Consider the following 26,872-nt stretch of genomic DNA (forward strand, 5'->3'; position numbering starts at 1 on the left):
GCACTTACCACTAGTGAAAATACGAACGTCAGCTCTTAAGCGCGCGAACTATTTAAATTTATATTCTCCCAGTGGTGCCATATGTCTAAACTTCTTTAACGTTGCGCTGCCAGACAGCAACAGAGTAATGGGGTGTACACACTGTACTGTTAATCAACTGTTAAGCTTACAGATGGCGCCAAAACATGAAATTCAAAACTTTTCAGTAACTTCCACACCCCGTATTAAAAGCCAACAAGCCACGTTAGAGAAATATGATTTATTTCCATTATATATCAGCGGTTCGGTGACCGAAAAATACAGAATCTTTGCTGACATCAATATGTTTTTGAAATTCACAATAATGTAATGCATATGTAGGTACAAATGTTTACAGTTTACTTAGAGATAGACTTTTAAAAAAGAATGCAAGTCTGTATCCGTATCACAAAGCTGCGCCGCGGACAAGGACAGATACAAAAAAAACCGAACTCTAGCCTCTTAAATGTGTTTTTCCTCGCGATCTTACAAAATAAATAACAGCAAATAGACAGATAGACTTATAAGCGCAATATTCAATGTTTAGTGGCGACTACGAAATGTTTTCCAATTACTGCTGGTGTAAGATACATAGTTAATAAATTTGATGTGTGTGTGAGTGTGCTTTAGTTTGGCCTACCAGAAGTGTGCTCTAAATATATACCAATCTGAATCGAAATCGTAGCTCCTTGCGCTCTCCTATATACATGTGCACCGTGAGATCCAGAGTCCCATCGTTTCCGGTTTAGTTACCCTCGGGCTTTGGCAGATTCGTATCATAGGCACGTATAATGATAGACTGCGGCACAGCTCCGCCCTCCTCCTGGGAAAACGCATAGCCATCTGGGAAGGTAGACAAAGCCAGTTTAGTTAGAATCGTATAGAGCACAACCTTGTACAAGTGGTCATGTTTGGTATCTGTAATGTGTGAGTGTGATCCCAGTGTCTCATACATATGTATGTAGTTCTAACTCCAAGGGAGCCCCCCAAAAAATGGAGGCCATACTCCATACCCCAGCCCCGGGATGCGGACCTACTGCTCGAGGAGTCCTACCACTAATGGCTGGGCTCCTGCAACTGAGTGGTACTCACGCGATAGCTCGAGATCCGTTTCGACTCTCGTGTTGGCACGACGGGTAAAGACATTACGTAGCAGCCGGGCCGTTTCCGTGAATCTGTTGGGTTAATTTTGGAGCGGGTCGGATATGGTTTAGTAAAGGATTTCAATTTCGTACGGGAGGACAGGCGGGGGCACTTAATAGATTAGTTTCCATTTTGAATTGTTAGCACTTTACACAGAGTTCTTGCAATTACACTAGTGAGATCCGAATTCAACGGAATATTGCGATTTTCTGGGCTTGGGCAGAGGAGCATACATATGTATAATCAAATCAGGATGAGCAATAAGGTGTGTACAGGTGTGTACCAAATCGATAGGGGCATGCAGAATACGTAATAAATGGAGTAGAGCCTACATACTTTAAAGTTGGCAAATAAAAGGAATACGATGCGGTTCTGGAGATCAAATTTACAACGAATCTTTGACGCTACGAAATCATAAGGTTCGTACCATAAAGTGTTATAGGTATACAAGTTTGAGGTCCTATCTACCCGTATATATGTATATCTCCCTTCTGAGAAGGGGAACCCTCTATATAACAAACAAATACCCTGTGACTGGGTGAGGTGACAAAGTGGGTGTATGTGTGTTCTTGTGGATGGAGTGTGTTGTGAGAGTGTAGATATGATTTTTCAGCAATATCTACGATTTACTTACACCGAATTATCGATCCCAAGGCATACATGGTACTGCGCACACAGACATTAACGCAGAAAACGTTCAGAGAAATTTCAAATAAACATTTTTCAGAATTTTGCTGTTGACTCTTTGACTTTTATTAAATTATATATTTTGATTAGTTATTGTTGGGTGTGTTTGGGTTCTGCGAGTAGGTGTTGGGTGTGATTGGTTAAGTCGCTTTGTTGGGTGTGTCGAGTTATACAAAATAAAACATAAGTGCAGAGCATATCGAATCAATTCGGATCGGATCGCATTCAGATCGGATTGAACAATCAGCAGCCATTGCGTTAGTATATAGATAGATCATTGGCCGAATTAAATTGCATGCGAGCTGGGGAGGACGGTGCGGGATACATATATTCAAAACTGATACATACATATCATCTGGGTACCATCACATTCCAATAACGTTGGGATGAGTATATATATATCGGTTGGTTAATCATAAATTGTTAAGTAGGATCGAACGGAACATTCGTGACTGGGTTTGTTAACGTTATGTAACTTTACAACCTGGTAAGTGTCTTAGAAGTATAGTTCAACATCCAGCTAACACATACATATGTAGGTACGATTAGAGATAAATAAAGTAACTCAGCTTGTTGGGAATGATGATAAGAAGACGTCTCACAAGATAGCATTCCCTGATTATTGGCCTATCCTACGTATCCTATCCTTAGACACTATCACAGTTGGCAAATAGTTTGTTAGCATATACAGTATGCGATGTAAAAAATATCCGCTTTTCGCGACTAGCATATAAACATGAAAATATGATATATATGATATGGATGCGGAATCGGGAAATAGTCCCATTCGGAATGCAATTACAATACTATACAATGCTCACTTATAAAATACGTTTTACAACTAGAAAAATAATTCGATTTGATTTGCCTTCGATGAGGGAAGTCCGTCCACATCCTCACATGTGCAGAGTGGCCGTGATGGGTGATGTGGTGCTGTTTCTCGCACTCCTTGCTACTTCAGTGGCCACCTGACCACCTCGCCACTTCTGGCGCTGCCTGCTCTGCTGCTGCTGTTCCGTGTCGGCCTCCAGCTCCAGGTTCTCCACCCGCAGATTCGACGTCCTACTGGATTCCGACGCGGGGTGATTATCGTGCGAAATCAGAACATGGCTGGATCGTATCAACTTGCCGAGGGTGTATCCAAAACCGGAGTCACTAGTGCGTCGCATGGGTGCAGGGATTTCGAATGGATTTATGGATCGATTCAATGCATGGATTTGGGATTGAGGGGACAATCGTCGCCGCCAGGGATTGATGGGGGATAGAGGAAGACAGAGAGATTACATTTTAGGGATTTCAATTCATTAGATACTTGCTCATGGTGATGCGGTCGAAGATTGAGTAAATCTGAATCTGATTGATGCTGGCAGTTTTGGTCTTAACTCAGTTAAATTGTGTTTGTTTCTTTAAATGCGCCGATTTTATTAAATGACACAGCTAGGCGGGAATACCTCAACACAGCCAATATATATATAAACATATGTATAACCAATTTATGTTTTAATTGCATTCAAAATGTTCTCTATAAGGTCTACAAAAGGCGTATCAAACTTGGGTAAATACATAACATTAGGATCTAAACATGAGTTTAAACTCGTAAATAACATTATCTAGGTGTGCTATGTTTATAATATGCATTGAATAGGTTACATATGAAATAACACTTGTGAGTGGATAACAGATGACAAGAAAAAATAGTGTTTAAACTTATCTTACTCTAGTCTCTAATACTATTTACACATTTATTCGCTAATACAATGCCATTTCACATTGTTTATGGTCTGTAATCTTATTCATAAAAGTCCTGGGCTAACACTTTGTGTTCCTTTACTATTTGTGTGTTCGATTCTAGGTATAAGTATATTTGAAGCAATTTTCGGTGGCCAATATTCAAGTAGATACTTTGGTTTTGATATAACAGCAACTAACATACATCGAAAGTTGAACAAACACAATTCGAGGAGGTGAAAGTGCGATAACGTAATGATTTGGATTTAGTAATGCATTTTTATGACCCAAAACAAACTCTAAATAACAACTAAGGTTGGTTTCGATATAGGTGCAATGCAAAGACTACAAGAAGCAGGGTATAAAGTGCAGGCACATATGTTCAATCAGCCTTGTTTCGGGTTGTAGGATAGGTTTATAGAAATATCAACGTCTTAGGGGTCTAGTTAATATTCAGCAAATGCGCAACAATTCAAATTGAAAGTATATGTATAGTTTGATTTCGTTTTTGGACAAACAAAAACTAAATACGTATGGAGGAATGTAGGGGAACCTCCGGCCCGGAGGAAAAGCGTGACTACGGGGGTCTGGTAGGCGATTGCTTCGATACTTACGAAGATCGCGGCTCGTTCATCACTTCGGAGATGTCGCTGCGTCGGATCTCCGTCTCGCGTACAGCCTCCGTCAGTGTCTTAAACACGGTATTATGTACGCTAAAAAACAAAAACAGTTCAATGAGTTATATTCCATGGTGCTAAACTCATTTACTCACAGTTTGCAGATCACATCGACCAGCAGCGTGGTAATGGGCACCAGCATCAAGCAGAAATAGAAAACTGGAGTCGACAGTAACTGTATGTCCATGCCGCGGAAGTTGCTCGCGAACTTGAACATCGGCCACACATGGCTATAAATCAGCACAAAGCCGAACCACAGGACAATGGAGCCCCAAATGGCCAGATGGGTAAGCCAGGTCCACGAATTGGTGATGAGTCCAGCCTTCAGGCAAACAGTTACAATCACGTACTAAAATAGCAATTAGCCTAATTAAAATCAACTGAATCAACTTGGCAGACGAAAGGTTCTTACAGTATAAACGAGATTGCCCATCAATAGGTAATCACTGGTCTTGCCATCGCTCCAGATCACCTCCGTTGTGTATGCTGCCAGTGGTAACCAGAAAAGGAACACCGAGTGCAGTAGCGCATTGAATATCCAGATCCAAAACACCTTCACATTGAATAGCTTAGCATTCTGTGATGTTTTATAAAGCATCGGGTACCGGATCATCGTTTCCGCCGTGCAGAATTTCTCAAAGAGTCCCATCGCAAACGGCGGCATGGCCGTGAATAGCACATTGTACAGGCCAATTGTCCAGCGTTCAAACAGGATCTGTCCCGACCAGCCGGAGTAGACGGCGAACCACAGCTCGATTACATACAGACACACGTTCTTGTAGAAGCTGTACAGGATCAGCTTGGAGATTCTAGCGTAGTTCCAAGCACCGTGGACCAAGAGTAGGCGCTGCAAATAGCGGAACTGGGCGATCGAATAGTCCGATGCGCACGCCGCCTGGAGACCCTCAACTCCAGATATTCCGATTCCCACGTTCGCCTTTTGGATCATGGCCACGTCGTTGGCTCCATCGCCTATGGCTAGAGTCACTGCATTCGTGCTCTGGGTGACCATCTCGACCACCTCAGCCTTTTGCATTGGGGACACTCTGCAGCAGATGACCACCCGACACAGAATGCACAAGTCTTGGAAATCATTGCGCAGGTCGCAGCTAAGGGCGTACTTCAGCGTAGTACCATCGATGACTAGTGCCACATTGGCGTCTTTCGCCGACGAACTCTTGAATTCTCTATAATGGCGATGGATGACTTCGCGGGTGGCCTAGAAATAAATAGAAAAATGTTCAGTAGAATTTCTATAGTTATTAAATAATCAACTCACATCGAGGCTCTCCTCGTTGAGGATTATGATATCCATTGAGTGGCTAATCAGACGGCAGGAGTAGCCTATATTGATGGCCGTCTCTTGCTTGTCGCCAGTAAGGACCCAGATATAGATGCCGGCGTCCAGCAAAGAAGCAATCGTTTCCGGCACACCATCCTGCAATCTATCTTCGATTGCTGTGGCGCCCAGTAGACGAAGATTGTTCTCAATCAGATTGGCCGCGTCCTCCAACTTGCTCTCGCGATTCTGAAGAGCCACCGATGCCTTGTCGAAAGTCTGGCTCCACTCTTGGTAAACATCCGGTCGAATGTCAGCAACTGCCAAGCAGAGGGTCCTCAATCCATCCGAAGCAAACTCCTCCAAATGACGCAGCGTCTGTTCCCGGAAGGCTTGACCCTGAGGAGCTAGACGTTCGTATATCACCGTGTCGGCTCCCTTGCAGAATAGCTTGATCTTATTTTCCGGCGTCCGAACAATCAACGACATACGCTTACGAGACGAGGTGAACTCCAGGACATTCAGAACCTCGTATCGCTTTCGCACGCCAAGCGCATTTATCTCCACATACTTTGGCGTACGTGTGTCGAAGATGTAGCCAAATTTCTGGGCACCCTCCACCAGAGCACGCTCATCCGGACTGGCAGCGTGGTAGATCATGTTGCCGTTTTCCTTGCGCTCGGGGATTACCGTATGGCACACCGATAGGAGCTCCAGGAACTCCTCTATCACGGCGGACGTCTCATGACGACCGAGAATATTCTGCACTAGCTGAGATTCCTCCGGCGTTCGCTCGGCCGTGTATACGTATCCGGCGATGGAGCATTTCTTAAACTCCATCACGTTCTGCGTGAGGGTGCCTGTCTTGTCCGAGAATATATACTTGACCATGCCCAACTCTTCGTTCAGGTTCGAGGTGCGCGCCATTGCGGGCGTGTTGGACTCCTCGTGGTACATCTCAATGTCGTAGTTGATGAAAATGGCCTGCAGGAAACGCACAAGCTCAAGCGTCACCTGCAGCGAGATGGGGATCAGGTTGTTGTACAGAATGAAGAAAGTCAGCAGGTTGTAGCCAAGGCTCTTGGTCTTGAAGTCGGTTAGGCCCAGGTACCAGTCCGTTTCCGAGTGTTCCCTCGTCCAGAACAGATTGCACAGGCCGCTGATGATGCACAATGAGATGAGGATCATGAAGAGCATGAGGATTTGGGTGTTGGTCAGCTTGTCTACGGTGGAGCGCTTCAGTGGCGCCGAGGTAGAGTTCTTCATCAGCTTCGTCTCTTGCCCGGAGTAGACCACGATACCGAACACCCACGCCGTGTTCCGAAGAATGGCGCCACGTTGGAGCACCTGATCATTGCCCAAAGCAGCGGGTCTACAAAAGAAACAGATGTTTAAGTGAGTTTTTATTCATTTGAAATAGCAGTAGGGTGACAAAGTGCCTTCTAGGAATTAAAAACTTTTAAATTTACAAATATCTTGAGCAAGTTCCTCAAAAACCGAAAGAATTTTCGTACATCTGTAGTTTCGTCATAAACTAGAGATTGTATCTTGAATAATGTGGCGTTCTGAAAATAAGTTTTGAAAATGCTCATCAACTTGCGCACACACATTGTTGAATTAGTTTTCTTTCTGTTTATATAACTATTTAGTTAGATGTTATTTATAAACGAATTACTCACGGCTTCCCAGTCTCCCTGAGCACCCCGTTAAACTCGTATAAATGCCGGTTGGGCAGCTCGCACTCGATCCTGCCCTCCAATCGTTGCAGATCCTTCGTCTCCAGCAGTTCAGCGGTAGCTGGGAGGGCCTGTCGGATCTTCAGGTTGGTCTCGCCATCCAGATTGGCCGTTTCTATGAAGCACATGGCCTGCGGTTCACTGTGAACGCATGAGATTCGTATATAATATTAAACCAAAGTGGGGTTAACTAGGGTGCGCACCTGGACGACAGAAGAATCAGATCGGCGGGGAAGAAGGTATTGATTCCCACTTTGATGATATCGCCCACCGTCAACTCGGACCAGCGAACTGTGCACCAGGAGCCACTATCCAGGCGCTCTATCGATCGGTGATTGATCTCATTATCCGCCCGATGTCGTTTCTGCAAATCATGGAAAGATATCAATATCAACTGGCTATATGTTAGCCTTAGTACTTACAATGTCCTCGATTATCTCCTTAATGGCGCTCACCGAGAGGATGAACATCAGCGGCACTAGCGTGGTGTAACGACCCGTGGGCGACACCTCCGGGATTTGTTGCAGTATGGCAATTAGCAGGAAAAAGCAGTTGGAGTAACGCCGGAACTGCTCGAACAGGAACGCGGGCAAAAAGCTGATGAAACTGCATGCAAACGGGACAGATTGTTGTTTACTTTTGGTCTAATCCATTCATTTAGGTCATGATAGTTATCAGGCGCTAAATGGCTCGTACTCACTCACCTATATTTTGCCGTCGTTATGCGATTATTACCGTACTTAGTGGGCTGTGGCCCATTTAGGTTTATGACACGCCTCTCCCCATCATCTGCATCGTACCCAGCGGACGAGGTGAAGTCCTCGTCATCTGGAAATATTCATGAAAACGTTGATTAATAGGTGATATCAAAAAGCGAGAAATCGGAAAATTACACGGCATTTATTACCGTGGACAGCGATGTTTCAATTAAGTTTTCATTTTTTGCTGATTAGTAATCGGCTATTATCTTTTGAATGCTACTATTAATCATTGGATTCAGATCAATTTTAGATATTATTATGGATATAAAAGTATGACATTATAGTCGTCCTAAGAACTGTGTTATAAGAACAAGACTAATTTAAAACTACGAGCTTTTATTCATTTTCATTTTCATTCAAATGTTCGAATTCATGTTCCGAGACAAGGAAAGTTGGTGTCCATCGCCACAACCATTCCACCAGATAGAAATTGGCAGCCATCGGATTGCCCAGCGCATACTTTCTTGCAAAATTGTGGCAATTGAAGGTGGCACGACCCTTTTCCTCGCCCTCGGGAACGAAAGTCTCGTCGAAATCGAGCTCCAGATACTGCTTGAAGGCCAGGAAGACGATACGATGGACGTTACTGCCGTGGATGGTCCGCCGGTTGTCGTAGGCGACAAGCGTCTGCCCCATGGCGACATCGCAGCCCGGAATATTACCCACCATCCAAATGAGCCACTCCGTATGATTGTCCGGCGGCACGTCCAAGTCGACCATCATCAGCGTGTGAAAGTGCTCCGGATCGGCCTTGAACCGAATGATCGGTTGCTTCAGCGTCTCATTAATCACTATCATAATGCCCGGCTTGATGTCGATATCGCAGGGATATAGCACACTGATCACCTTTGTTGGCTTGCAGGCAAGCAGGCGGGGAATCACGTGGTGCTTCTTGAGTTCCGTGACCAGTTTCTCAACTGGACAAGCCAACGGGCAGCTCACCAGCATGGTGATGGAATTTCAAAATTTTGTTGACAAAACGGGAAAGAGGAGCTAGGCTTGCTATAACTGATATATAAGCTTCTTGTTATTCTACATGGAACAATAAGAACCACAGATGTCTGTTGCTCTTGATCAATTAAAACTGATCAATCGAAACAATCAATTCAATCAAATAGGTATCCAAAGGATTCAATATTTGTGTACACAATTTCCCCATTATCTGATAGATTTCAATATTTTTCTGAGCACTTACGACTCCAACGAATGCGCATCGCCTTGTAGACATTACGAAAGTCCATTTTGGCCCGGCGAAAAAGCGCGGCACAACGGATGCGACCTGCCCGATCCCCAGATGGCGCCGCTACCACCGACTCCACCGTCTCCTCCTCCGCTTCCTCTTCCTCGGGCCCGGGTAGCTCGTCGGATCCAGAGTCGCAATCGCCCACGGGCACGAAGGCAATGCACTCGCCGGCGGTCTCCTCCTGATTCCGCTTGGGAAACCCCAGGATGGAGGGCAGTTGGTCACAGCGTCGGCAAGGATAATCAGCCACAAGTGGGCGTGGCGATTGCCAAATGGTATAAGAGTAGTCCTGTGGGATGGCGCCTGCGCCTCCTCTTTTCAATCAGTGCGTATAAGAAAACACGATTTTCATCCCGTACGGAGGATTCTGTGCCATGCACATTTGCCTATACACACGGCCAGTGAGGGGATTCCTACGGAGCACCATCTGACCATCTAATCAGAGTGGTTCGCCAATGTTCCTTGCCGGGCCACCTGGACGCATAACTTTTTCACATCCATCACCTGGCAACGTGCCTGCACTTTTCCGTTTCAGGTATCGATTTGTCACAATTAAGTTGAATGCGTTAAGCACGTGATTTTCCGGCCAACAGATTTAAACGATTTTGATATATTCAGTACGTTAACTTGATTGGTAATTGCTCAGATGACACTGATTGACGAAGGATTATCCAAAGTTACTGAAAATTAGCAAATATTCTGCGACACACTTTCACCACCACACACTTTTCACTATGTCCGCTCTCCTGAGCTCCGATACTACGACTGAAATGAAATTTCCACGAGCTCGAAGGACCCAGAAAGGACAACAGGGATGGGTTTCCCGATGTGCGGGGTGTGGGGGGGTCACCCAGGTTGGAAACCCCTTGAGTCCAACCCACCACCCCTCAAAGCTGCGTAGTGCATTCTCCAAAAGGAGCTTATAAAGCTTGCGATTTATCAGTAAACCCAAAACACTGCGTACAACTCGTTGGATTGGAAAGCGGGGTGGGGGGTGTTTGGAAATGCAGGAGCAAAAGCGAAAGCGAAACGTGCTAGCAAAACAAAAGGTGAGAAACAAGGGAGAGCAACGTGCGAAAAGAGAGCGCGAAGAGAGCGCGACTGCGCCTTAAGTCAAATGCTTTAAAATGACTTAGAACTTGGAACTCGACAAGAACCGACTAATGAAGTACCCTAACTAATTCGAAAATTGAACGTATCTCAGAGAAAATTGCACGTATCTCAGAGAATACAGATATCAAAGAATTTATATTTTATATATTCGCATTGCAACCGAGCTAATGAATGCTATAAAGCATATTCTGCCAACTTCATATCGAGATCCTCATATTTTTTCTAAATTTCAAGAAATTCATTTGCTAGTTGTGATATGGAAGCTATATACATACGTACATATATATCTTAAAAGTATAATGGCTTAGTTATAAAATATAGGCACCTTTTCCTTTTTTCCGGCCTGGGCGTGTTCTTTTAAAATAATTTTTCACTGACTGCACACTGCCCATCACCGACGATTCGTCCAGCCTTCGATGGGGATTACTGCCGTCTGTTTCCGTGATCCCATGTCCGCTCCTGGACGGAGCAGCCTGATCATTGTCCGAGGGAGGTAAGTCCGCTCCACCGGACGGAGCCATCGCTGGACCCGTGGTGGCTGTCCGCCGGAGCACCTGGCTCCTCAAGCGGCGAACACCAGACTTTATGCTTGGCCACAGACTGCGCACATTGAAGGTGGCTTGGCTGGGGGGCGGACTGTCCAGGAACTGCAACTGTCGTCCTTGACTGTGTCCGTTGTGTCCATTGCGTCCGTTGCGTCCGTTCTGGGCGTTCCGGCGTTCGCTGTTCGCTCCATTGTGACCACCACTCGCGTGTTTGCCGGAGTCTGCCATACTAACATGGCTCCGCGAATCGCTTGAATCACGCTGCAAATATACGGATACACGTTTCACTCAATTTCCAGATCTTATCTTTTGCGACACGACACGATTCAATTAGTGGTTTCAGTCGAAGGATTGGCGAGACTTTTCGCTGTCGCGAAATTCTATTGCACTTTGGATTTTGCGTTTCACTGTCATTTTAATTCAACGTTGCCAATTTTTATCATTTATGGCTTGATTTTCAAAAGCTTGCTGTGTGTTAAGGCACACTGGATAAAAGATTAAAAATATACATTAAAATATCTGAGCTAGCAGCACGCTAAAGTTGACTGCCAACTCATCGTCATTAGGCGCAATCACGTTTGAGTCACTTAAATTGCGTAAATGAAACATTATGAATCATTTAACAATGAAATAAGCATACCATTGTTTAAAAACAGTTGGGACCGTAAACAAAAAAGTATTAAGTAAATAAATAAGGCCCATCGATATTTGTAAACTAAAAAACTTGTATCAAGTGGTTCTCATTGTTAATCGCTGAATATAGCTACTGTGTAGACTAAATAGATAGTTCTTCGATTTAGTCGCGTGATTTACTTGACTTGCAAACATTTTACTATTTCTGCTACTATTTTAACCATGGCCTAGTATTGATTTACTGACCACTCAGGAGGGTAATTTAGTTGTCATTACGCGAAGAAGAAAGCCAATCAACCAATCATCAATGCAAAGTGCCTCTAAAAAACGTCATTAAGATACACGATATCCCTTAGATACGCATATATAGTCACTTTTGAGCAATGTGGTATCCTTTAAATCTAATTATAAAGCGGTTTGGCATTGTAGCTATGCTATTCTGTATATCTGTTTACACGGTCGCTTTGATTCAGTGTTCCTGCAGTGTACTTTGGATTAATTAGACCTAACAACCCAGCAGCTCCCCCGGGAAGTCGCCTCGTGCGACCAGGTAAACACGAAAGGTAGTTTAGTCATGGATAAATTCAAATATGTATGTTTTTGGGGGGGAGGCGTAGGTGGATAGGTAACTCCAGCAGCGATCATCGACCTCGGAAATCGGAAGCTAATGAAGCGCCTTTGTAGCTTTCTAGCTGTCTGCACTGACCAAGTGATATGAGTGACGAAAAAGTATCTATTTGCGTGCCCGGTACGTTTACGTGTGTGTATTGAACGTGTTTTCCGGCCATAACCACATGGTCACCCGGAGCAACAAAAACAAACCGAATTATGGCGCCCGCAGAGCCATTAAAACGACCATCGGGGCTTCAATTGTGAAAAGGATTCTCCGATGGCGTTGCACGTGTGGGGATTTGAGAATTGGATTTCTGAATGAATGGCGAATGGTGCAGCCAGGGGTCTATGGGGTCTACTGAATGGGGTTTATCGATTGCTCCAGTTTCTTGGAATATGCCTTGCATTCTGTGAGCACATGTAAGTACCCGTAATCAACTCCTGATGACCTTCGCACAAGCAAACGCAATTACAACTGGGCTGGAAAATCGACAAAATTAGTCAATTGGACTTAGTAAAGGTAAATTAGTCTTTAATATTTATGGGCAAAGGCTATCCTCCTCCGTTGGATTGGAATTTCGATTCGATTTGGTCTCATGGAGTCTGACGTAAATCGCCTCAAGTAGATCTATCTGGTAAACATATGTGGCAACCAAAATATACATATCTGCGACGCTATTAAATTTTATTCCGCCAGCCGCGACGGCGTCTAAAAATACCGCCATAGACATAGGAATAAGTAGGTTTTTTTGGATTCATTCCAAGCGAACTTACTTATTTGCGGATTTCATATAAATTCAACAGGCGCAGGAATGCCAAATGAAGTGCATCTTGTATAGAAATAATCCCCCCCTAACTGGACCCAAATAGAACTTATTATATGTATGTAGGATATAGGCTGTTAGAATCCCAAAAGCCAGGGTATCCTAAATTAAACATTTGGGGCGCACTTGAACAGCTTAGTAAACGACTGGCAATGAGTTGGGGAATACAGATGTTTACCCCAATGAGAGGTGATAATTTTGACCCGACTGTAATGAGTTTGAGAAACAGAGCAATATGTCTGTGCTTGTGCTGCTTATCTGGGGAAGATAAACAGATACGAAGTACAAGGCAACTCGCGAATGTCAGCGAGGTGTTTCCACTTCTTTTTACTTTGAGGGGGGAAAAGTCGCATCCTCAAGACGACAAAGGTGTCTACACACAATCGATACCGAACTATTGGCAACCGACCAACGTTACTGTGTGCCATCGTTTGTTTAGCTGGCCAGTTCCATTCCCTGGAACACCTCCGTAGTTGGGTTCGGAAGTAGTAATGCTATGCTTGATTACCATTATATAAGTACAGGGTGAGCCAATGCTGAGGTGCATACCCCATCAATTTCCCAGACAAATGGAAAGCGCAGGGCAGCGTGACGGTTATTGTCAAGTCATTTGCTTTAATTTACGTTTATTTTTGGCACAACATTCATTGTTTTTCCTTCGCCAATAATTTAATTAATTTCAGTTTGGCAAATAAAGGCAAAGGTGGCGAAAATTAATAGAAGAGAAAAGTTTCCACAGCCATTTTGGCAACAAAACGATCGCTGATCAGCTGGGAACTAACTATACCACACGAATTGAATGCAAAATGTGTCACAACGATGACGAACTGACTGGTGTTTACCTTCAAGTCTATAGATCTGCTGGTTCGCCCAAGCGCACCGATATAACGATGACATCTCGCTGAGGACTAAACGGATGCCACTAAACGATTCGATCTGCAAACCCCTTCGATTTGAGTGGGACTAATGCAATTTACTAGTAAATCGGTTAGCACATGCACTGTAAATGCGGCTAATGCCCGATAAAAGGGAAAATGGTCGCCAGAAGAGAGCATCCAACCGATGACGCCAACGAATGGCAAAGAAAACTGGTCTGAACAGCATTTGCAATTAACAACAATTGCAATTGTTAAACAACAGAGAGAAAGAGCAGCACATTAACAATGAGACGATCGCGAGAGCAAGTGAGTAGCAGAAAACAGCAGTGCGAAAGCGAATCGACTTTCCATAGCGTATCCATTGGGTGAATGATAAATAAAACAAGCTTTCAAATTGTCTTTTCCACACTGAATGGGGTTTTACATGGAGAGAAAATACCACCCACTTCCGTTTTGGGTAAATTCGTTCTATCATTCATTTGGACGCGTCATCAAGCATTTTGGTAAATACTTGTGTTTACAAATATTCAAAGTTTTCTGTGCCGACTAAGTTATAAATATAATAACATATATGTTATGCATTTTCAGAGAGAGCACTTTCTATATTTTTAAAATTATTTCTTATATTTTCTATGCTGCTCCTGCATAAATTTATTTATATTTTTTTTTCACTGTGCCCGTACATTTTGTACATTTGATTAGACAGCTGCTACTCTTCATTGGTCGGTAGCATAGCCATAGCATATGAAAATCAAACGATAAATTGACGCGCTTATTTTCTCGCACATATGTATTGGTATATGGAACACATTGTACAGCTGTTTGTGTAGATGTTGTCCATGCAACAAATGTCCCACCGATAATTACATTTGACCTTTAGCGGCGCGGGATTTGTGGGATTATTTAAATGCCGTCACTAATATTCGAAAGCGATTTGCGTTACGGGTGACTGTGCAACACTGAGATCACCATCACCGTAAGACTCGGCTGTCGTACATTCAGACTAAATATCCGATATCCAGTATTTACTTTTGCCAGTTAACAATTCGCGTTGGCTCAACACGTCGACCTCGTTAACCGGTCCAAAAAGCGTCTATCCGCTGGCACGACTCTTTGGTTGGCGGTTCGAATAGCGACTGAAATACTGAATAGCGGAAAAAATGAGCAGAGAGCGCGTCGCCGAGTGGAAAAGCAACAGAGCAACTCAACATCAAGTGTTTGCCTTGGTGGGTTGGGGCGGGTCGGATTTTGATTTTTGTATTAGGCGGTTGGTTGCCAGACCGCGGAAAGTAAGCGGCCAAGAAATCAATTTAAGCTAGCTTTAGCCCTTTGTTAATCGGTTATCAAGATTTACATGCACGCAACACGCTTGGTAATTAGTTATCACACATAGCTCAATGAAGCTGGGTTCGGAAAAATCGAATTTTTGAAATTTAAAAGCTGGAATCGTTTGCCCATTTTTTGCCCATGTTTGCCCACCAATTAGTTTTTTTTGCCCACGTCCAGTTTTTGAGATATGAATTTTCGAACAAGTTCGAAAATTTTCGAAGATCAAAAATTTCACTTTTTTCAAAATTTTTTTTTTTTAATCGCAATAACTTCGTTTGCCCACGTTTGCCCACCCTTTAGAATTTTGAAATTTTCGAAAATTTTCAAAGATCAAAAATTTCACTTTTTTCAATTTTTTTTTTTTAAATCGCAATAACATCGTTTGCCCACGTTTGCCCACCCTTTACAATTTTGAAAAAATTTATACTTTAGAAAATATAAGACATTCAAGTTTACCTAGGTGTCTTTGCCCATCCTTTGAAATTAATTTTTTTCGTTTGCCCACCCTTTAATATTACATTTTAACGTTTGCCCACCCTTCAAAATTATTTTTTTTCGTTTGCCCACTCTTAAAAATAAAAAATTTCGAATGCCCACCTCTTAAAACTAAAAAATTTCGTTTGCCCATCCTTTAAAATTAGTTTATTTCGTTTGCCCACCCTTCAAAATTAGTTTTTTTCGTTTGCCCACCTTTCGAAATTAGTTTTTTTCGTTTGCCCACTCTTAAAAATAAAAAATTTCGATTGCCCACCTCTTAAAACAAAATAATTTCGTTTGCCCATCCTTTAAAATTAGTTTTTTTCGTTTGCCCACCCTTTAAAATTAATTTTTTTCGTTTGCCCACCTTTCGAAATTAGTTTTTTTCGTTTGCCCACTCTTAAAAATAAAAAATTTCGATTGCCCACCTCTTAAAACTAAATAATTTCGTTTGCCCATCCTTTAAAATTAGTTTATTTCGTTTGCCCACCCTTCAAAATTAGTTTTTTTCGTTTGCCCACCTTTCGAAATTAGTTTTTTTCGTTTGCCCACTCTTAAAAATAAAAAATTTCGATTGCCCACCTCTTAAAACAAAATAATTTCGTTTGCCCATCCTTTAAAATTAGTTTATTTCGTTTGCCCACCCTTCAAAATTAGTTTTTTTCGTTTGCCCACCTTTCGAAATTAGTTTTTTTCGTTTGCCCACTCTTAAAAATAAAAAATTTCGATTGCCCACCTCTTAAAACAAAATAATTTCGTTTGCCCACCCTTCAAAATTAGTTTTTTTCGTTTGCCCACCTTTCGAAATTAGTTTTTTTCGTTTGCCCACTCTTAAAAATAAAAAATTTCGATTGCCCACCTCTTAAAACAAAATAATTTCGTTTGCCCATCCTTTAAAATTAGTTTATTTCGTTTGCCCATCCTTTAAAATTAGTTTTTAACGTTTGACCACCCCTTAAAATTTGTTTATAATGTTTGCCCATCGTTTAAACTTAGTTTTTTCGTTAGCCCACCTCAATAAAATAAAAATTTTCAGTTAAAAACATTTGCCCACCCCTTAAAAATGATTTTTTTTCGATTTTCCACCTATATTTAGTTTTAATAAAAACTAATAAAAAAAAAATATATGAACACATATATGTATGTACATAAATATATACATAAATATATATATATATATATTATGTATATAAAAAAAACTATATGTATGTTCATCAACACTTGCATGAAATTTATCAATGATTAAGAAGAATTGATAAATTGTAAGCGAATGAATAACATTATATTATAATTATTAAAGAAAAAACCATGTAACGGGTCGCGATCTCCGTATGTATGTTCATTATAATCATATAAGTGCTTCTGTCCGCCGATTTTAAAATATGTGAATTGGCACCACAACTTACAGCTATTACGTACAAATTTAGTTTTAATAGGTGGAAAATCGAAAAAAAATCATTTTTAAGGGGTGGGCAAATGTTTTTAACTGAAAATTTTTATTTTATTGAGGTGGGCTAACGAAAAAACTAAGTTTAAACGATGGGCAAACATTATAAACAAATTTTAAGGGGTGGTCAAACGTTAAAAACTAATTTTAAAGGATGGGCAAACGAAATAAACTAATTTTAAAGGATGGGCAAACGAAATTATTTTGTTTTAAGAGGTGGGCAATCGAAATTTTTTATTTTTAAGAGTGGGCAAACGAAAAAAACTAATTTCGAAAGGTGGGCAAACGAAAAAAACTAATTTTGAAGGGTGGGCAAACGAAATAAACTAATTTTAAAGGATGGGCAAACGAAATTATTTTGTTTTAAGAGGTGGGCAATCGAAATTTTTTATTTTTAAGAGTGGGCAAACGAAAAAAACTAATTTCGAAAGGTGGGCAAACGAAAAAAACTAATTTTGAAGGGTGGGCAAACGAAATAAACTAATTTTAAAGGATGGGCAAACGAAATTATTTTGTTTTAAGAGGTGGGCAATCGAAATTTTTTATTTTTAAGAGTGGGCAAACGAAAAAAACTAATTTCGAAAGGTGGGCAAACGAAAAAAACTAATTTTGAAGGGTGGGCAAACGAAATAAACTAATTTTAAAGGATGGGCAAACGAAATTATTTAGTTTTAAGAGGTGGGCAATCGAAATTTTTTATTTTTAAGAGTGGGCAAACGAAAAAAACTAATTTCGAAAGGTGGGCAAACGAAAAAAACTAATTTTGAAGGGTGGGCAAACGAAATAAACTAATTTTAAAGGATGGGCAAACGAAATTATTTTGTTTTAAGAGGTGGGCAATCGAAATTTTTTATTTTTAAGAGTGGGCAAACGAAAAAAACTAATTTCGAAAGGTGGGCAAACGAAAAAAACTAATTTTGAAGGGTGGGCAAACGAAATAAACTAATTTTAAAGGATGGGCAAACGAAATTATTTTGTTTTAAGAGGTGGGCAATCGAAATTTTTTATTTTTAAGAGTGGGCAAACGAAAAAAACTAATTTCGAAAGGTGGGCAAACGAAAAAAACTAATTTTGAAGGGTGGGCAAACGAAATAAACTAATTTTAAAGGATGGGCAAACGAAATTATTTTGTTTTAAGAGGTGGGCAATCGAAATTTTTTATTTTTAAGAGTGGGCAAACGAAAAAAACTAATTTCGAAAGGTGGGCAAACGAAAAAAACTAATTTTGAAGGGTGGGCAAACGAAATAAACTAATTTTAAAGGATGGGCAAACGAAATTATTTTGTTTTAAGAGGTGGGCAATCGAAATTTTTTATTTTTAAGAGTGGGCAAACGAAAAAAACTAATTTCGAAAGGTGGGCAAACGAAAAAAACTAATTTTGAAGGGTGGGCAAACGAAATAAACTAATTTTAAAGGATGGGCAAACGAAATTATTTTGTTTTAAGAGGTGGGCAATCGAAATTTTTTATTTTTAAGAGTGGGCAAACGAAAAAAACTAATTTCGAAAGGTGGGCAAACGAAAAAAACTAATTTTGAAGGGTGGGCAAACGAAATAAACTAATTTTAAAGGATGGGCAAACGAAATTATTTTGTTTTAAGAGGTGGGCAATCGAAATTTTTTATTTTTAAGAGTGGGCAAACGAAAAAAACTAATTTCGAAAGGTGGGCAAACGAAAAAAACTAATTTTGAAGGGTGGGCAAACGAAATAAACTAATTTTAAAGGATGGGCAAACGAAATTATTTTGTTTTAAGAGGTGGGCAATCGAAATTTTTTATTTTTAAGAGTGGGCAAACGAAAAAAACTAATTTCGAAAGGTGGGCAAACGAAAAAAACTAATTTTGAAGGGTGGGCAAACGAAATAAACTAATTTTAAAGGATGGGCAAACGAAATTATTTTGTTTTAAGAGGTGGGCATTCGAAATTTTTTATTTTTAAGAGTGGGCAAACGAAAAAAAATAATTTTGAAGGGTGGGCAAACGTTAAAATGTAATATTAAAGGGTGGGCAAACGAAAAAAATTAATTTCAAAGGATGGGCAAAGACACCTAGGTAAACTTGAATGTCTTATATTTTCTAAAGTATAAATTTTTTCAAAATTGTAAAGGGTGGGCAAACGTGGGCAAACGATGTTATTGCGATTTAAAAAAAAAAAATTGAAAAAAGTGAAATTTTTGATCTTTGAAAATTTTCGAAAATTTCAAAATTCTAAAGGGTGGGCAAACGTGGGCAAACGAAGTTATTGCGATTAAAAAAAAAAAATTTTGAAAAAAGTGAAATTTTTGATCTTCGAAAATTTTCGAACTTGTTCGAAAATTCATATCTCAAAAACTGGACGTGGGCAAAAAAAACTAATTGGTGGGCAAACATGGGCAAAAAATGGGCAAACGATTCCAGCTTTTAAATTTCAAAAATTCGATTTTTCCGAACCCAGCTTCTTTGAGCTATCACACATCTGGATGTCAAAACTGGAAGGCCAAGTGTCAGACTGACAAATGATATGAAAGGTCTGAGGACCAAGCCTAAAGGTATTTATCCTTAGGCATCTACTAAAAAACGTAAAGCATTAAAAAAAAATTTAACTGGCCCATGAGGGGATCGAACCCGCGACCTTCGCGTTATTAGCACGACGCTCTAACCAGCTGAGCTAATGGGCCATGTATTTGTGGATGCAAGAGGCGTAGCAGACTGGAAGGCGTACTAGACTGGAAATCAAAGCAAAAAAAAAACTTAAAAAAAGCTTAATAAATTTGAAGTGGGCATTAATTAAACAATTAAATATATAATTGTTATGTTATTGTGGGAAATTTGTGGAATCAAGTTATATGTTATAAATAAAGAAACAATTTCTCCACCATAAAATCCTATTTACTAAAAAAAACAAGAGCATAAAAAATTTTGTCAGAAGTGGGATTCGAACCCACGCCCTCAGAGAGGACCAGAACGCTCAATAACACTTTCGTTCGGAAAGTAAGATTTTCAATCTTGAGTCTGGCGCCTTAGACCGCTCGGCCATCCTGACATATGCCAAACCAGTGTCCGATTCCGTACTTGTCTGCGCGAACACAGCGCGTATGACAGTACCAGAACAATTCTACTCGTAATATAACAGTTGCAGTGGAATGGAAGGTATTTATCTGTAGCTCTGTTACCGAAAATCGCATTTCGTCAATGCTGCAGACATGGCCCATTAGCTCAGTTGGTTAGAGCGTCGTGCTAATAACGCGAAGGTCGCGGGTTCGATCCCCTCATGGGCCAGATTAATTTTTTTTTATCATCCCCACAAAATCTTTTAAAGTAACTAAAAAAAAAATTCATCGAATTGCTTAAACACCAGCGCCTCATCATAAATTATAATTTTGATGTCCAACGCATCATTGAAACCCTTTTGAATTAAATTTACGGACAGAAATTGATGTATCTTTTACACTTGTGAACAAAAGCTCATATACGGTTTTTCATTGGCTTAAATGCGTCTTTTGACAAAAACCAATACATGGCCCATTAGCTCAGCTGGTTAGAGCGTCGTGCTAATAACGCGAAGGTCGCGGGTTCGATCCCCTCATGGGCCAAAGGTATTCTTTTTTCCTTATAAATTTTTGTAATAATAATAATATAATTATTTATCCCTCGAAAATAGTTCTTTAGTACATGGATTTCTTAAATTTTAAAATACGAATGTATTAAATGGAATTTTTGGACATTTGGTTGATTATAACATATTAAGCAGAGTAAGGATTTCATAAAAACCTTGTATGCAGCTTTTTGCACTTTACATACATACACAATTTATGAGGTATGAACATATGAACTAAATTATTAACAAAATAGTTAACTTGTACATATGCACACATTTTTTGTAAATTGGAAATTTGTGAAGAATACCTAGGGTATTTAAATCATTACTAGTTTTTCACGTTTTCTTTTAAAACGCCTGACATACCCTAGGTTTTAGAAAGTTTACTGATAACGAATCCGTTTGCCTGGTATTGAATATGAAATGGGAATTATCAGGAGTTGTCCGACGTTGAGGTCCTATGTATCCAAATCTTTGTTTCAGTGACCAATTCCGCGGCTGCACGTCGCTCCTACTCTCAAAAAGCGTTTGGGAAAATAGAACACATGGCCCATTAGCTCAGTTGGTTAGAGCGTCGTGCTAATAACGCGAAGGTCGCGGGTTCGATCCCCTCATGGGCCAGGCATTTTTTATTTTAGTACATCCTGATTACTTTGAGGCTCAAAGTTTAAGCCTTGGATTTCCATTTGCCAACCGCGATGTAACTAATCACTAACTGTTATCAAAATCTTTTTTCTGTAAGAATGCTCCGTGTATAACAGTGCTACAACTTATACGCGTGGAGTATAATGTAAGCTCCCAACATAATATACTACTGTTAAATACAACGCTTAACAGATCTATTAGAATTGCTATTTGGTAAAACTCGCATTTTGGCCGTTGCGAACATATGGCCCATTAGCTCAGCTGGTTAGAGCGTCGTGCTAATAACGCGAAGGTCGCGGGTTCGATCCCCTCATGGGCCATAATGATTATTTTTTTTTTATTACATTCTAATGCACTTTGAAAATTAAAAAGTTAGTATAGATTTGATGAGAACGTGTCCCGCAAGCTTTATGGACAAGCCTAGATAAGCGAAGCCCAATTATGGACGGCTGCTAATGTTATCTCATGCCGTGCATGCTAGGACAGCGAGTATCCTGCGATGATGTCACATAACGCCGACAAGGATGATCTAACGTGGTCTATTTTCTCGCAAGGCAGCTAAGTGAAATGTCAATTCAATTTACCATCAAGGATGATTGAATTTCCCGTCCCTTTAGCCGACCAACTTATACGCGTGTGAGGTATCTTAATTTGCTTTGGCAATCAAGCTAAACGGTTTATTGAACGATCTTATCTTCGCCAACGAGTTGAAAATGCTTTTAGACAATATAATGGCAAACAGAGAACATCCTGATTTATTGGTTCAACGCACCATTTTGTAATTATTTTTACACTAGATTTTGGGCGCTTGCGGAACCAAGTGTCAGGATGGCCGAGCGGTCTAAGGCGCCAGACTCAAGATTGAAAATCTTACTTTCCGAACGAAAGTGTTATGAGCGTTCTGGTCCTCTCTGAGGGCGTGGGTTCGAATCCCACTTCTGACAAATATTTTTTGCAGCCCAAAGAAAATAACATTTTGACAAAAAATGCAAAATCATTTTAATAATCAAATATATATTTGCGTATACTTTTGAAAAATCTCTCGTTGGGTTTACCTATATAAATACCTGATTTACAAATAAAATGGTAACTAATATATTTACCATTGTATTAGTTTACTATATATTTTCGAGACATATTTTTAGCATTGTATTGTACATTTACACATTAGGATGAGCAATATTAGCCAGCAAACATATTGCCTAGAATAGCGATTGACTCACAAACAAAAACTATCGTAGTAGCATAGAAACACAGTGTCAAATTGAGTTCTCATCAATCAATCTCTGAATCGAGATTTGGGTCAGTTTGAATAAATTGTATATTTTTATACCAATATAAGCCATGTCGGAAGAGCAGCCATCGAGCTCGTTGCTGAAGCCCATTTTAATCAAGAGGGATATCGAAATGGACGGAGCAGGTGATGACGCCGGTAAGGAGACCTCGAAGCCCAAGAAGCATGTCACCTTCAACCGGATGGTGGAGTATTACACCTACTCGGAAACTTTGGCCAGCTGGAAGAGGCGCCTCATGTCCGACAACGACTTGGTAGGTACAGAAACACCACAGACATGAATTCCCCATTAATTCGGTCTTCCAGCGCCGGAGCATGCCGACCGAGTCGAAAACTTGCTTTACAAAGCACTAGGCCAATTTATGACTCCAGCCCATCAAATTGCCCATATTGAAAAACCAATACTGAACAGGAACGAAACGCTGGCGGAAGTTGTTAAACGGAACGTGACACTTTTAACCTAATTGGAAAATAAACGAGAGCCCGAGTCCTGCCGGCAAAGCGGATGTGGACTTGTCCGTTGTTTTTAATGCATTTTCCGTGTCCTACGCTGGGCAACGAAGTCGAGCAAATGACCAATGAGTTATTCATGATTTGTACCTACATTTCTATATTTTTGTTCGTATATTAAAAGCATAAGCTAGTGCAGAGTGGGTACGTCTATTTTGGCATTCGTTCTCATTCAAGGCACGTAAGTGGTCATGCAATTTACAACGCTTTTTGCGCACCGAACGGAAGGAGTAATCTGTATTTGAAATATTTACAATTGGTAAGGCCCAGTCAATCGCCGGAGAGAACAGAGAATGGATTATTGCCCCATTGAGACGTCAAAACAAGCATTCCTACGATAAGTCTTAGCCAAGCAACTGACCTATCTCACCGTAACTAACTAACTAATCGATAGCCAGTGGGCAATTAAAAGCAACCATAATCCTGCCAGCACCTGGAGACAATTGCCGGATGATGGGCCTTTTGGGTAATCAGCGATTGATACGAATGAAATATATGGCCGTGTCATTTGACAACCTTATCCGCACGCGGGCAATGGCCAATCTTTTGCTATAAAAGGCCATCCAGCGCAGTTAGTTAGCCATCCAAGGTTGAAGAGCACTACCGCAAACATGTCCCTACTATTAGCAACTTTCCTAGCCCTGCTGGCCCTTACGAATGGCGCAGTCATTCCCATTGGCCTGGAACCCCAGACATCATCGCATGGTGCTCGGATTGTGGGAGGTACAACCTCTTCCATTGAGGATCGTCCCTGGCAGGTTTCTCTGCAGCGTTCCGGAGGTCATTTCTGCGGAGGTTCCATCATCAGCAACGACATCATCGTGACCGCCGCCCATTGCCTGTATAGCCCGACCACGGTCTCCAATCTTCGGATAAGAGCTGGCTCCAATAAGCGAACCTATGGTGGCGTTCTCGTCGAGGTGGCTGCCATCAAGGCACATGAGGGATACTCCTCCAGCACCAAGGTTAACGACATTGGAGTGGTGCGTCTGAAGAGTAAGCTGACCTTTGGCTCCACCATCAAGGCCATTACGATGGCCAGTGCGACACCGGCTCACGGATCAGCAGCTAGCATCTCAGGCTGGGGCAAGACCTCCACCAGTGGCCCCTCGTCAGCGACGCTGCTCTTTGTGGACACGAGAATCGTGGGCCGCTCGCAGTGTGGCAGTTCCACTTACGGATATGGTTCCTTCATCAAAGCAACCATGATCTGTGCAGCGGCGACGAACAAGGATGCATGCCAGGGTGACTCTGGTGGACCTCTGGTATCCGGAGGCCAACTGGTGGGCGTCGTCTCCTGGGGACGAGATTGCGCCGTCGCCAATTACCCCGGCGTGTATGCCAACATTGCCGAACTGAGAGATTGGGTCCTTCAGGCCCAGAAGACTGTCTAGCTTAAGTTAAGCACAATAAAATCGCACTCATAGTACGTATAGTTAAACTGCAGCTGGCAGGGCTTTTATTTCAACTGCTCCTTCCGCTCATTTACTGCTCAACAGCAGTGACTTCTGAATCCAGTCCCCAGAGCCACACATGCGGCAGCAGGACGTGCCCTTCCTGTGGGCCACGCCGCTCGTTTGGCTCATGCAATCTGGGTCAGTCCACAGGGGTTGGCTGCCGGGTGGGGCCTTCAGTTCTGGCGGGGCACAGGGGCGGCACCATGGTAAGCCAGTTACAGCGTTTGCATACCCAACGACCAGTAAAGTCGGGTGACATATCTGTGACATGGCTGCGAATGACATGTAAAATCTCTGTCTATTCCATTTACACGCCTTTGAATTACTAAAACTTAAAGTTATGTATGCAATTTATTTAAATATTCAAATTTTTTAGTTCAGTTGTTCGAGCATTTTGTGCTGATGGTAAAACTTCCTCACTGATTGTTTAGTTTAGTTTATTACTGCTTGTGCACTTAAAATTTGCTATCTATATTGTTTCTAATCGGTTTAAGCGTTTTACAACATTCGATAGTCGTCATTTAAATAACAAATTTATGGCTAACAATAAATTTTGAATGCAAAAGTGCCGGACAATGACGTGCAAACATTCTGTTTACGTTTTGTAATTGCTCTTTTAAAGCTTTTTTAATTGTGTCAGCGGAAAAGTTGGTGCACAATGTACATTTGTTTTAAAAAAACTGTTGTAAATTATTAATTGTACTAAACAGGACACTATAAGTAGTTAAGTGGAACCGAAAACTCCCTTCCATACGCTGCATAATCTAGAAAATCAGAACAACATATGTTTGCGCACACCGAAAAGGCCAATCGAAAGTGTACGGTCTATAAACAAATGAAGTTGTTAGCAAACGAATCTCCGGGAGGCACTGCCACTGAAAAACCGCACCCTCGCTCCACTGGGCCACAGACCACGGGGCGCCAACGTTATTGATCCAAAACGACAAACGAGAAGGCGACTGGGTGGTATGGAGATGCCCCGACCCACGAGCAGCATCTACGTATGGTGACTAGCCTATTGAATGCCAGGAATTCTTGGAAGTCCATCATCTACGCCAAACTCGCACTCACCTTCGTACTCCGTGCGCTTCCTTCGCAGAAACGAGGCCGTCATTCGCAGTCCACGTTGTGCCAGAACGGAAACCCGACTCTTGCCGCTCTGGCGTGACAGTATGGAGCCCTTGGAATCCTTGCGGTTGGACGACCGTCGACGGGAGGAGAGTGTCCCAGCCACGGAGGTGGACACCGAGGCGGGGGGCTGTAGTCCAGAGACCGGAGTAACCGGCGTATTGGGCGTATCCGAGTCGATAAAGCCGAGGTTGCTATTGGCACTGTTCAGGTGGATGCTGGAATGGTCCGGCGGTCCGCAAAGCGTAACACTGCCACCGCTGTGCACACTGTGCGACACGGAGGCGGCTAGCTGCTCATCCAGGCCATCGGAGGCCCTTGGCGTCAGGTGTTCCAGGGACTCAAAGTCTCGGTTAATTGCCGGCGGCATCGAGTGGCGAAACCACGAATCCTGCCGCTGCTGGGCGATGCGTTGCTGCCGCCTTCGCTGGCTAGCCGAAGATCCCAAATGGTTTCGCAAACATCCATCGGGATCGTCCCCAGATCCATGGTCTGGACTTCGGAGCTCCAGGCTCTGTCGCTGGTAGCTGCCCGACATTCTGGGAGCTTCTCTCCAAACAGGAACTTGCTCCCAAGGCACTACTTGGTCAGTATTTTAGGTCTGCAGGCACACTCAAGGCACTTGTGGCTACCAAATCGCTACCCAATCTCGTTATGTAAGCCGTTCAACCGCTGGCTTGGTGGGTGGTTCCATGGTCGTCTCCAAACCGACTTCCTGTACCCAATTCCCAAGCCCAATTCGTGGGCCTTGACTCTGACAGGTGTTGAGAACCGGAACAACTGCCGAACAACCAGACGCTGCCATTAGTCGAGCGACTTTAAAGGCCTGGAATCCGGCTAATACTCGTACATCAAAAATTCATTGCAGTTCTGACATTTAGGGGTAATGGTGTTTGCTTGTCACGCATATCAAGTCGGGCACGCTTCTGCTGGCGAAGATACAAGTATCTATCTATATAATTTTAAGTGCCTTCATTTCCTATAATCGAATCGAATGGTACGTCGCATTCTCCTAGCATAAATCTGTGACAGTCAAAATAATTAAAGCGTCGCTCACGGGCGGGAAACCTTCAGATTATCGAACTGCACTCACGACTTCAAGTGGCACAACGACTGCAGTGCTAAATTGTGA

The 26,872-nt window shown here is 41.9% G+C and overlaps 4 protein-coding genes and 7 non-coding genes across 20 annotated transcripts in view; 7 read left to right on the forward strand and 4 right to left on the reverse strand.

Annotated features, from left to right (window-relative positions):
* Positions 1 to 239: 239 nt before the first annotated feature.
* Positions 240 to 26,872, reverse strand: part of LOC117135439 (probable phospholipid-transporting ATPase IA) — a 28,286-nt gene continuing 1,653 nt past the window's right edge. For 3 of the 10 annotated variants that reach the window (XM_033295615.1, XM_033295616.1, XM_033295614.1), the window contains 9 exons: positions 7,973 to 8,096; positions 7,691 to 7,874; positions 7,472 to 7,632; positions 7,212 to 7,409; positions 5,533 to 6,904; positions 4,666 to 5,472; positions 4,349 to 4,602; positions 4,191 to 4,289; positions 1,891 to 3,003 (listed from right to left, as the gene is read on the reverse strand). In XM_033295615.1, the coding sequence (XP_033151506.1) occupies positions 2,745 to 3,003; positions 4,191 to 4,289; positions 4,349 to 4,602; positions 4,666 to 5,472; positions 5,533 to 6,904; positions 7,212 to 7,409; positions 7,472 to 7,632; positions 7,691 to 7,874; positions 7,973 to 8,096 (3,458 nt within the window). In that variant the 3' untranslated portion in view covers positions 1,891 to 2,744. Of the gene's footprint in view, positions 862 to 1,110; positions 1,194 to 1,890; positions 3,004 to 4,190; positions 4,290 to 4,348; positions 4,603 to 4,665; positions 5,473 to 5,532; positions 6,905 to 7,211; positions 7,410 to 7,471; positions 7,633 to 7,690; positions 7,875 to 7,972; positions 8,097 to 10,710; positions 11,192 to 14,744; positions 15,015 to 25,683; positions 26,294 to 26,872 lie in introns of those variants that run through there. The other 7 variants (XR_004459026.1, XR_004459027.1, XM_033295609.1 and 4 more) reach the window with 7 other exon arrangements.
* On the reverse strand, positions 8,364 to 9,044 carry LOC117135441 (protein D2). The gene has a single exon (XM_033295618.1). It carries the CDS (start codon positions 8,975 to 8,977, stop codon positions 8,366 to 8,368), a length of 612 nt encoding a protein of 203 aa, XP_033151509.1. The 5' UTR covers positions 8,978 to 9,044; the 3' UTR covers positions 8,364 to 8,365.
* On the reverse strand, positions 19,713 to 19,786 carry Trnai-aau. Its single transcript has one exon. It is a non-coding gene; the product is annotated as a tRNA-Ile (tRNA).
* Trnal-caa lies at positions 20,029 to 20,151 on the reverse strand. The gene is made up of 2 exons: positions 20,114 to 20,151; positions 20,029 to 20,073 (listed from the first exon to the last, which is right to left on the reverse strand). It is a non-coding gene; the product is annotated as a tRNA-Leu (tRNA).
* Positions 20,314 to 20,387, forward strand: Trnai-aau. The gene has a single exon. It is a non-coding gene; the product is annotated as a tRNA-Ile (tRNA).
* On the forward strand, positions 20,628 to 20,701 carry Trnai-aau. Its single transcript has one exon. It is a non-coding gene; the product is annotated as a tRNA-Ile (tRNA).
* On the forward strand, positions 21,254 to 21,327 carry Trnai-aau. Its single transcript has one exon. It is a non-coding gene; the product is annotated as a tRNA-Ile (tRNA).
* On the forward strand, positions 21,598 to 21,671 carry Trnai-aau. Its single transcript has one exon. It is a non-coding gene; the product is annotated as a tRNA-Ile (tRNA).
* Trnal-caa lies at positions 22,174 to 22,295 on the forward strand. The gene is made up of 2 exons: positions 22,174 to 22,211; positions 22,251 to 22,295. It is a non-coding gene; the product is annotated as a tRNA-Leu (tRNA).
* Positions 22,673 to 23,312, forward strand: LOC117135442. The gene is made up of 2 exons (XM_033295619.1): positions 22,673 to 22,899; positions 22,952 to 23,312. The coding sequence occupies exons 1-2, from the start codon at positions 22,696 to 22,698 to the stop codon at positions 22,997 to 22,999; spliced, it is 252 nt and encodes an 83-aa protein (XP_033151510.1). The 5' UTR covers positions 22,673 to 22,695; the 3' UTR covers positions 23,000 to 23,312.
* LOC117135440 (trypsin alpha-3) lies at positions 23,728 to 24,596 on the forward strand. Its single transcript, XM_033295617.1, has one exon. The coding sequence runs from the start codon at positions 23,767 to 23,769 to the stop codon at positions 24,547 to 24,549; it is 783 nt and encodes a 260-aa protein (XP_033151508.1). The 5' UTR covers positions 23,728 to 23,766; the 3' UTR covers positions 24,550 to 24,596.

The sequence above is a fragment of the Drosophila mauritiana genome, chromosome 2R, assembly GCF_004382145.1.
Source record: "Drosophila mauritiana strain mau12 chromosome 2R, ASM438214v1, whole genome shotgun sequence".
In the NCBI taxonomy this organism is placed as follows: domain Eukaryota; kingdom Metazoa; phylum Arthropoda; class Insecta; order Diptera; family Drosophilidae; genus Drosophila; species Drosophila mauritiana.